At 34.4% G+C, this 11,470-nt stretch overlaps 1 protein-coding gene across 1 annotated transcript; it reads right to left on the bottom strand.

The window, feature by feature from the left end:
• Positions 1–378: 378 nt before the first annotated feature.
• On the bottom strand, positions 379–8,239 carry CD69 (CD69 molecule). Its single transcript, XM_055336795.1, has 5 exons — positions 8,103–8,239; positions 4,080–4,202; positions 2,896–3,095; positions 2,267–2,370; positions 379–1,196 (listed from the first exon to the last, which is right to left on the bottom strand). The coding sequence occupies exons 1-5, from the start codon at positions 8,167–8,169 to the stop codon at positions 1,088–1,090; spliced, it is 603 nt and encodes a 200-aa protein (XP_055192770.1). The 5' UTR covers positions 8,170–8,239; the 3' UTR covers positions 379–1,087.
• Positions 8,240–11,470: the final 3,231 nt, after the last annotated feature.

Below are 11,470 nucleotides of genomic sequence, written 5' to 3' on the forward strand. Positions count from 1 at the left end.
ACACAACCTCTCAAAATGCATCTAGGGGTCTCCTAGTTTCTCTATGCCTCTTTAGTATAAGAGGGGTGAATCATTACAGAAAGGAAGAAAATAGAAGAGTCAAAAATTTTTTAAATGACATATATTCCTCCCAAGTCAATTAGAATATTTACTAGCATCTGCCATGCAGAAAAAAAGTATAGCCCTTTGGAAATACATATGAAAACAATTCAAAAAGCACCAACTGTTTTAAAGATAAGGTTTTAGTATAGATAAGTTTAAAAAATGCTATAGTATTCTGTTTTCTGATTTCTAGTGTGATATGTAATTTTTAGTGTATTTTGAAGGAATGAACACTTCTTAGAAACCATTTTGTTGATTCTTTTATTTTAACTCACATAAAATCAGCTTATAATGGCACTGAATACAAAAGACAGAGAAACACTATTGCACTCAGAAAATACTTCATAAGAAGCATTGCACATGATAGAATTGATTGAAAAAGGTACACATTGATAGTCAGATAAGACTATTATTACTCCGAGTTTGAACAGAAGTTTTCCTGACAGGAATTTACAACATCACATATTGCACATTTTCAAATATTTTTATCTGTTTCACAAATATTCCTTGTATCTTTTGCTTTTGTCTGTATCTCCGTAAAATGCTACATAAAGAAGCACTAAATGTCCATGCTACCAGTTAAACTTTTTAATGTTTACATTCGGTTTTTAATATCACCATTTAACATCTTCAAATAGTGCAAATACACACTCAGTTTTGGTAGTTCAACAATAAATAATACCTTTAAGCCTAGTTATTTTATTATTTCTAAGTTCTATGAAATATAAAGTGCATCTTCTCCTTGGATGTAATGAGCAGTCAACCTGTGACTTTTTCAGCTCCTGGCAGGAGTGTTCCACAATGCAGATATTCCCGGAAATTCTCTTCCTTTTTTCCCATAGTCTTGTTTTGAAGGTTTCCGAAATAAGACATAATTTTTTCACAAAGTCTTTGTGGAAAATATCTGACCATAGAGCGACATCCGTCAACACAAATTTCTTTGAGTTCCATATTATAATAGTCTGTAAGCAAATATGTTTCCTCCTTATTTAGAGGATTTGCTACATATCCAGTGTAAATTATTTTCACACGCTGTACTGCTGACCTCTGTACTATTCATAAATGTACAGTTCTCATATCCAGTAAGGTTGAGCCTGTCAGACAATAAATACATTTAGAATTCTTTTCTGTTCATCATTTCCATTCAGTTACATTAGAATGAACTTTGCAATGGTAGCCTCTGAATGTTTTGCTTAGTAAGTGATCATGAAACAAGTCAGCTGGTCAAGTAACCATAAACTAAGTTGTCGATACTACTATTCAGTAGGTAAGAATGGAAAGAAAGGATATGTGGAAGGAAGATACAAATCTAAGGGAAAGAGTTCCATTTATCTGGTTGGCATACCACCAGAGGAGTAACTCTTGGGTTACTTCTGAGTTAACAAACCCCTGGAGAAACAATTTTCGGAAAGTATACACAATCAATCATCATACATACAATTTTAGAGGGTTTACAGCTCCTGAAGCCAATTTACTTGTATAGTACCATAAGACACATATTAAAAATTTCTTTTCTAGCAACTTGAATTTATTTTCCATATCAGTAATTATCATAAAACTATTTAAATAGCTAGAAATTTATTCAATTCTGAGTTTTCAGGTGGTAAGGTTAACACTAAATTTAAGGATATAAAATATCCTTCAAATGTTAAAATGTAAATCGATTACAGGTAATAAAATTAAAGTCAACATTTCCCATTTTGGGACAAGCTTTCTATTAGGTTCATAGAAGCTTCTAATTTGCTATTAGATATATTATGCTGCATCCCTGTGGGGATGAGAACTGGGAAAGGGTAAAAGGGAATTTTTCTAAAAAATCAGCCTCTCAGGAGAAATATATATGAGATTGGAAATGTTGGATTTTTCTTTTTGCATCATAATAACTATTTCTGGAATATTTCTGAAACTATTATTCACACTAAAATGTGCTGAGATAAAATTACTAGAAGCATTTATTGTATGACTTCCAAGTAGATAAAAAGAAAAAAAATGGCAATATCAAAACCCTTCTTTAAAGAATTTGAAAGAGCATAAGCATACAAAACAGATTGATAAAGCTCTGCTCATCAAGGGCACAACCATCATATACAATAGTGCTTTGAAAGGAAAATGGCTTCCCTGAACTGCCATTCTGGGGAAGATAAAGACACATCTTGAAACTTACCAGTTGCTAAATTCTCTGCCATTTGACCATTTCCATATCTGACCATCTTCCTTTTTCAGACCAATCCAATGTTTAACTCTACCCACATATCGTTTTAAAAAGATCTTGAGGAAAGCACAAAGGAGATGCATGTTAAACAACCCTTCTGGGTGAGTATATAATTAATTATATTATATTATAAATAATTTATATATTAATTATATAAATCAATCCTATTTCTCAGAAGCTGCAGTTTAAGAAATGATAGCTAAGCTGATCACTTTAATAAGCTCTATTTAGGAGCAGTTCCTTTGGATTTTTGGCCTTTGATGTTAAATGATCGGATGAGCACTGGGTGTTATTCTGTATGTTGGTAAATTGAACACCAATAAAAATTAATTTATAAAAAAAATAAACCAGTAAAAGCTGAAAAAAAATAAAAATAAATAAATGATCAAATCAAATTTACAAGATTAAATTGAACCCTGATTGTGACCTCAGACTGATCACATGGCTTTTTGTGACTAAATTTTCCTGCAAGGGAGATAGGCATAATGTCTTAACTCAGAAGGAAGCAGAAAGAAATCACAGATTATCTATATTAAAAAATAGTAATATTTTTATGAAATTGTTTTGGAATACTATCTTACCATGTCCTTTTCAGAATCAATGAACGCAAGAGTAGCACCCTGTTCGTAGCAAAATTTTTGGGCCAGTGTCCAGTTCTTCATTTCAGTAGAAATAAAGTAGCATTTCCTCTGGTATCCAATCCAATCATCAGAGCATGAAGAAACATGGCTATTTGGTGGCACTAGGGACATATCTGGATCTGGACAATTGTATTGGCCCACTGTGAACAGGAAAGTGATTTGTTTTAGTAACAAAAGAAACTAAATACACACAGTGTGCAAATTAGTTCAGGGGATGCTGTGCAGTGTTAGGTGACAATGCCAAGGATGAAATATAAGGAGCAAATTCTGAGAAGAGCAAGAAAGCAGGTTCTCACCTTATCTAATTTCTTGTTGTGCCTAATCATTATTGTTAGGATATAAGAAATAAGAGGGAATTTCTTGGGCCATTATATCAGAAAGAGATGGGGAAATAGAAAATCTTTCAAGTAGTCTTTGGACTAGACAGGGGACAGAGCATTATAAATTCAAATGCAAGCAGTATAACACTATATTGGGAGATAAAGGACAGAATAATTTGCAGGGAAGTAATTCAGAATATGGAAAGATCTCTGGCTGAAGATGTTTTATAAAATCATAAAATTTCATGTTTTTAAACACAAATATATCTTGGTATTGCTGTATGTTTTGAAAAACATATCATAATCAACTCTTTGGGAGATTCTAGATATATTTTAAATTATTCATAACCACCATTTGTGGCCTTGGGGATAAAAGACAAAAGACTAATCAAATCCTGATTAATCTATAGCTTAGATAATATTTTTTTCCTGTTAACAATGAATGTGAAGCCCACATTTTTCCCCTAACTAAATGATTATTTATTTAGAATCCAAATCAGCCCCTTTCATTTCAGAGTATAAAATCTGCTCAAATGTAATTTTCTTCTACAATAATTTATAAAACACAGACATTTTCAATACTTGTAAAGAAGCGCTGGAGAATTCAGAAAGTACTGCATTGATCATTTAAGGAATATGGAATTATAGTTAGTATTTTTAAAGAAATCAACCATGTATAAAAATTGGGATTATTCAAAATTAATCAGAATTTCTCACTAATTAGACCAAGTAATCCCTGTTGATTTCAGCTGGACATGAATGCTAACAGTAGAGACTAAATGAACTCATGAAGTACAGACTCACCTGATAAAGCAATGAGAGCTATGATTAAAACAGTGATGAGGACCACATTCACAACAGCACATGGGATAGGAACTTGAAGGGATCCTTCATGCTGTGTTGCAAAATGAGGGCTGGCAGCCTGATCTGAAGAGAGAAAGTTGATGATGAATTCAAGCCGACTGTAGAAGTAAGAAAGAGACATTCGATATTCTTCTGAGGCATTTACACTTTAATGCCTCCTTATGTTCTTATATTAAATTTATGTTAATTGCCCCCAAGTATTGAGTGAATTAAGATAGTGAAAACAATCCAGAAATAATAATGAGATCATAAAATATCTCCTCAATCCATGCACTTAGCAGCTACAAAAATTCTAAGTATATAATAATTTTATTGTTTGAATCACAAGTACATTTATTAAATATCTGATTATCCTAGAAGACATATAAAATGGGACAACCTAAGCACAATCCTTTAAGCACTCTGTAGTAAGAGAGATGACATATAGGCAATAGATGCGGATAATGAATTAAAAAATACTGAATTGATATATAAATAGCTACAACTAGCATGACAGAAAATTTTTAAAAAGATTGATTTTTTTTGGGTAAAGTTGTTACAGATATGAAGCAACTGAAATTTTCATATACTACTCATGGGAGAGTAAAATAGAAAAATAATTTGGAAAAGCCTTTTTTATACAATTAAATATATACCTATCCTATGTTCCAGCAATTTGACTTGTATAAAACAAGAATGTTCATAGCAGATTTATTCTTAAGACACAAATCTTAGACATAACCCACATATCCACCAACAAGAATAAGGACAAATTATGGTAATCTGAACACTGTTTAGCAATTAAAAAAACTAATAAATGCAACAAAATGCATGAATCTCAAAAAAAAAGTTGAGTAAAGAAAATGCAGCTACACTATATGCTATATATTTCCATTTATATGACATTCAAGAATAGCCGAAAAATAAGTGAAATTCGTCAGACTGAGAAAGGCAAATAAATACCATATGATTTCATTCACATGTGGAATCTAAAAACAAAAACAATGAAGGAACAAACAACAAACAGAATCAGACCTACAAATACAGAGAACAAAATGATTGTTAACACAGGGGAGGAGGATGGGAGTATGGGTGAAGGGGGATGGAAGATACAGGCTTCCCGTTACGGAATGAATAAATCACAGGGATGAAAGGCATTGCATAGGGATTATAGTCAGTGATACTATATTAGTGTTGTAAGATGACAGTAGTGACACTTGCGGTGAGCATAGCATAACATAAAGGGATGTAGCATTTTATGTTGTGCACCTGAAAATATTGTAACTATATGTGTTAACAATACTCAAAAAAAAGAAAGAATATTTGAACTAAACTATGGTGACAGAAATCAGAAAAGTAATTGCTTTTAAGTGTGTACGAAAAGTAATTTGACCAGAAAGAAACACAGGGAACTTTCAAAATTTCAAATGTTGATTGGAGTTCTTATAATTCATTAAACTGCATACTTATGATTTATGCATCCATTATATGTAAATTATACCTCAATTAAAAATGATATATGAATGAAAAGTTAAATATTTGAATTTTTAAAGAGAAGTTAAAATGATAGAAGAAATATAACAATATTAAACAACAAATGTTAGGCAAAAGTTATTTCATTTACCTTCCATATAATGCTGAAACAAAGTAAAAATTTGATTTCACCAATAAGAAATATTTTTTGTGGAATATGAATATGATGTGAATGATGATTCTTAGTTTATAAAAAACTAGAAGAATATCTGTTTTAGAATACAAATAAATAATGGTGAAGGAGAGAAGGGGATTTTGTGACCAGTCTGAATTTGATTTTTGTTAGGATGAGCTCCCAAGATTTTTAAAAATTTGTCCTCACAAGACATATATAGTTCCTTATTATGTCCTCAAAAATTGAAATGTAAAAAGCCATGAATGATATTAGGATTTACCATGCAAAATGGCCTCAAATGCAAACATATTCTTGTGTTTCTGTTCCTTGAAACATTTCTCTAAAGTTAAACTGAACAAAGAGAGCACAAAAAATTGCACTGTTTACTGGTTATCAAATCAGTTTTTGCTTCTAGGAATTGTTTTTCCCAGCCTAGGTCTGCATTCCGGTTTTGCAAGAGAAGACTTGACTTTGCTTCTGGACAGTTCTTTTTCTTGCAGCTTCTCAAAGCAAATCTTCCTTTTCTCACCAGTATACAACTATCACCGGAAGCAGCCCTTTGTAGATAGTGTAGCAAGTTCAGAGCTGTCTGTCTAGTTTCACTTCTCTCCATGTGAGGGTCAATCATGCTGCTTAGACTCAGTGCAGTACCAGTTCTATTTCCTCAGCAAACACTAACTCATCCAGATAGTTCATGGACTCAGAGCCACCTCAGTTTATTGGTTTACCCAGGGGGCAAACTGGAGATGATTCTCAGACTGTACATTTGTTTTCCATTAGTGAGGGCTATTGTTACTCACAGTTTGAAATATCACCTAGGTGACAAAACACTCCCCCAACAGCATACTTCCGCTCTGATTATGGGCCTTGTTCATTACTGAAGAAACTGAAAATAAATCCACAATTATATATTGAGTCATCCAAAGGTGATGCCCAAGGATTGTTTATACTAATAAAGCAACCACAAGGGCAGCATAAACTAAACATTCAACAGAATATTGGATGAGCTCAGAAAAAGTTGAGGATTACTGAATTAGGTCCTTCTTCTTTTAACTATGCTTTTTACTTATTGAGTAGTTTTATTATTATATCCATTTCTTCTTTTCAGCAGCTCAACTGGGCCATAGAAGTATGGTTACCTAGCTACCAGAAATCTGTGCGGCTTGCACTTGTTATCCACACTAGATTTTGTGTTCTTAGGTGAAAGATGGGTTTATCAGAAAAGATTGATGTCTTTTTAGCATAAACCAGTCTAATGGAAAGACACTCAGAAAACAATTCCTTCCTCCAGATTGTTCAGCTCTGCTGTTCATAAATATCCCTTTATCACTGGATAACTTTGCTTATAAGTAAACTGTCTCTCCTATATGCTAGTGTTTTGGAATACCTCAATTAGAGAAGAAGATTAATAAATGGAACAAATCAAGAAAACCTCACAGAAGCACAGTATAGGAAAAACAATGGGAGCATTCAAGTAATAGGAAATAAGTCTGTGGACAGAATAGAAGAGAGAAAAGGTAAATAGCTAAGATGATCATATTTTGATGAATTTTGATGAAAACAAAAGAAAGGAAGAACCATGTATGATTCTCGTAGAATTTGAAGCCAGTGATTTAAAGGGTGAAATGCAATGATGAAATGAAAAGTTCCATGGAGAGTACAGAAGCAGAAGTTTGTACTTTCAATAATTTTTCATGACATTCTCCTCAGAAATTACCTCTGAACTGGTAAATGTTCAGATATGTGTATGGCTATTCTCTCAGAAATTGGAAGCAATTTTCATTCTCGGCAACTGGAGGATGCTGTCATGAGAACACAAGAAGAAGCAAACAGAAAGCATTCAGAGACACAAGGTGAAGGCAGTAAAGAATGTAATTGGTTATGGGGAAAACAGAATTGTTATAAAAAGAGGCAAATGCTTTCTGGAGCATGTACGGATGGATACGGAAAATGGCGGCGAATGCACTGGGCCAGTGCAGGGAGTTTTCTAATTAAATCTGAAGAATTGATGTGATATAAACTGAAACAAAGAAAGAGATCGCTAAAGATCTTCAGAAATCCATATTTGTGGCTTCCTCTCATGTCTCAGGTATCCTATCTTTTCATAGATAGGTGTTTACTTATCCCCATATTCTCCTTTACCTGCACTAAAGTAAAATGTAATCAAGTGTTTCTAAAGACAAAGACTTATTTTTTAAACTACTGTTATATATCAGATGATAGATAGATAGAAGACAGATAGTTGAAAGAGAAAGAGAGAGAGAGTGGAGCAGGGCGGCGGGGGTGCGGGGGAGAGCGCTTTGTTACCAGTATATAACAAATAAGGTCTGACTTACTTTGTTGTCCTCTCTCCGGATGCAAGGAGCTACTCTCTGTTATGCAACCATCTTCAGAATTCATCATTGTTCCAGTCAAGATTCCCTGGTTAATCCCAGGTCAAGCCAATCTACAGCAAAAGTCTCTGCTGGAGCTCTTGTTCAGTCTCTGACTCTGGGAGATATCTCAGCATTTATATTCAGTTATATTGTCTCCACCCCCTTCCTCTTGCCTCCTAACCACTCAACTACATCAGTTCTCTTTAATGTATGCTCCATCGGCCCGATTTACAATGTGTTATTGTGGTAAGCTGCGGGTTTTCCCTGTTGTCTGAAATGTGCTTTCTCACAACTGTACATGTAGAATGAAGAGACAAGCTGGATTTTCCCAGAATCTGAGACATCTATATCTAAATTTGTGAAAAACACAAATAGTTTAGAAGGCAGCATAATTACATAAAGAATTAAAAGTTAAGGATTCCTATCTTTGAGGTGTAAGTAATTGGAGAATAATATTTCCCTTGAAATCTCACTCATTTTTAAAATCATCAACTAATATTTATTGAGCATACACTGTGGACATGACACTGCTTGGTGCTAGAGGACTTTTTTAAAAAGATTTTTATTTGTATATTTGAGAGAGAGAGAGAAAGAGAGAGAGTGAAGAGGAGGAGAGGGAGAAGCAGGATCCCAGCTGAGCAGGGACACCCCCCCCATCTAGGGCTCAGTCCCAGGAGTCTGAGATCATGACCTGAGCAGAAGTAAGACACTTAACTAACTAAGCCAACCGGGTGCCCCAAGGGGCTAGAAGATTTATTGTTAAACAGGAATTTTAAGATCTCTGTCCTCATGAATCTTTCTCCATTCTGGAAGAATTTTACTTAGGAATCTAAAAATTGGCTGCCAGAAGGGTATCATTCAACATTTCCCTGGGGAGTAGTTCTTTTAAGGTATCATTTAGCACATACTTGCTTCAAGGAAATAGAAACCTTGTGGTCTGGAACTTCCTTTCTATGTTCTAAAATTGTTTATCTTAAATTATCTGTTTCATTTATCTCCTGTCAATTTTTTGGTCATATTTTAGTGTCATTTAGATTTCCCTTATTTCCTCTAATGTTTTATTTACTCTAAATTTCCCTTATATTAGATATTGATTTTTCTGTGTCTCTGAGGTGTCAGATATTTGGAGTATGGTTATTATAAAAAATATATCACCATGGTATCAATACTATCCCGCTGAGCTATGAAGGCAGAATTTCTGTGTGTGGTGATTTAAAGAGGGGAGTGAAACACCACTCTAGTTACCCATCTTGCTGCCAGAATTTTTATCATTAATATCACTTTTATAGAGACAACGTGCTTTCAGAGTAAAGCCTTTGTGGAAGTGTTATCTCTAGGTGGGTTGAGAACTATAATCTGCTGTAGCTTAGTTGGGCCATCATATTTACTTATTAAGTTCAGACATGAAGAGGGATATGTTGGTCTTAAGGGCTCTCTTCACTTCTGTTCCATTTTTTTCAGTCATTTTTCCTGTTTTCCACATAACAGCAAAAGGGTTGCTTTATAATTACATCATATCACTTTGGTGAGATGTTCATCTCCTCCCCCTTAAAGATTTCTTATCAAAATTACCATAAAATCCAGAGACCTTCTGATAGTTGAGAAGGTCCGTGATCTGGCCCCTAGCTGCCTCTTCTGCCATTTTCCCTATTAGTCACTATCCTCTCCAGTGATAACCTCTGCTATATCACAAAAATGTCAAGCTTACTCCCACTACAGAATCTTTGCATTTTCTCTAAAATGCTCTTCTTCCATCTACTTGCAAGTCTTGCTCTCACTTTATTCACTTCAACTCATTTTATTCAGTATTCAACTGTGATCTACCCAGAAAGGTCTTCACTAACCTTCTATGTGTAAACAGAACCTCATGATCTATGCCACCGTATGCCTTTGTCTTTCTTTATATCATTTGGTGATATCTAATATCATACCATTGTTCATCATCTACTTTCCTTACTAGACTTTAAGCTGTGTGGGGGCAAGAACTTCTTCTGGCTTGTCTCTTCTGTGTTTTGAACACCTGATGTAGTAACTGGAATTTAGTAAGTACTCAATACAGACAGTACATACTTGTTAAATGCATGAATAAATAAATATGAACTAGTGAAAGAATATGTATGAAAAACAGAAAAGTTCTAAGATATAGAGTACTGCTCAAGGATGTGTGTGGGATTGTAGTCTGCCCCTGGATAGCAAATGCATATTTGAATATTGCAGATGAGTGATGGAAGGGTCAAGTTGAGTACTTAAATAGCTGATACTTTTGCTAGTTTCTTTGGAAGAAAGCAACTGAGATCAGATCTCTGTTTATTCTTTTAAACTTGGGAGATCTGGATTAATGTCCACACTCTGATACTAATTACACAGATTATATTGTGAAAAATGAATGGGATTGAGACAGTGTAGGAAAAGCAAAAGGGACTTAATTCCTATAAAGCCACTGGTCTGAAGCAAAAGTCTGAGATTAAAAGCTTCCGTACTCTTAGCGACAAATACCTCCTTCTGGGAAAACAAATAAATGAGAGATAATAGCTGTTAGGGATTAATGGTTGGGCAAAATTAGAAGTAACAATTTAAAGTCTACTTGCACAAGTATTTCTACCTTCCAGGAACCCTAGAAGAATGTTGACCATGCCATACTGTGATTGTCTCATGTCCACTGAAAAAGTAATGACCACAAGATAACGACCATTGGACTAAACGGATGCTTCCCCTCTCCCAGCCCCTCAACCTTTGGAAGAGAGCCTTTATAAGCCTCACACACTACCCCTTTGGGAAGTGACATTCCTCCTTCTTGTTGCTCCCTTGTATACACGCTATCTCTAATAGACTCTACATGCTTTCTTTGTCTGGAGTTCAGTGCTCATTTCTATGACCTTGAGACTCAAGAACCTGGTCCTGGGGTATGGTAACAGGATAATAAAATAGGTATAAATCTGCAACAGTATTTGAACTTTTCCAAGTCTGTGGGGTAGAAAGAGAAAGAAAATATCTTTACACACACTGGTAATCCTTGCCATGTGTGTTCTCCCCATTCACAGCAGTTTTCAACAGCTCATTGGACTACTATAGAAATCATGGTCCAGTTTTACAGCTTACTAATGTGACTTTTCCCTTTTGATGACTCTTGTATTACTGTGAAAATCTAACTTGCTTAGTTGGACACCAACCATTTTTGAAATTTGAATATTCCAGAACAGTTTGCCTGGTTAGCATTATTAAAAAAAGTATAGATTTTACAGATAAATAGTCATCTCTCACAATTCTCCCTCTAACTCCCTGTAAGTCAGCTACACTAACCTTTTTCTGTTCCCTGAAAAATTTAAGCT

The sequence above is a fragment of the Nyctereutes procyonoides genome, unplaced genomic scaffold (genome assembly GCF_905146905.1).
Source record: "Nyctereutes procyonoides isolate TBG_1078 unplaced genomic scaffold, NYPRO_anot_genome, whole genome shotgun sequence".
Classification (NCBI taxonomy): domain Eukaryota; kingdom Metazoa; phylum Chordata; class Mammalia; order Carnivora; family Canidae; genus Nyctereutes; species Nyctereutes procyonoides.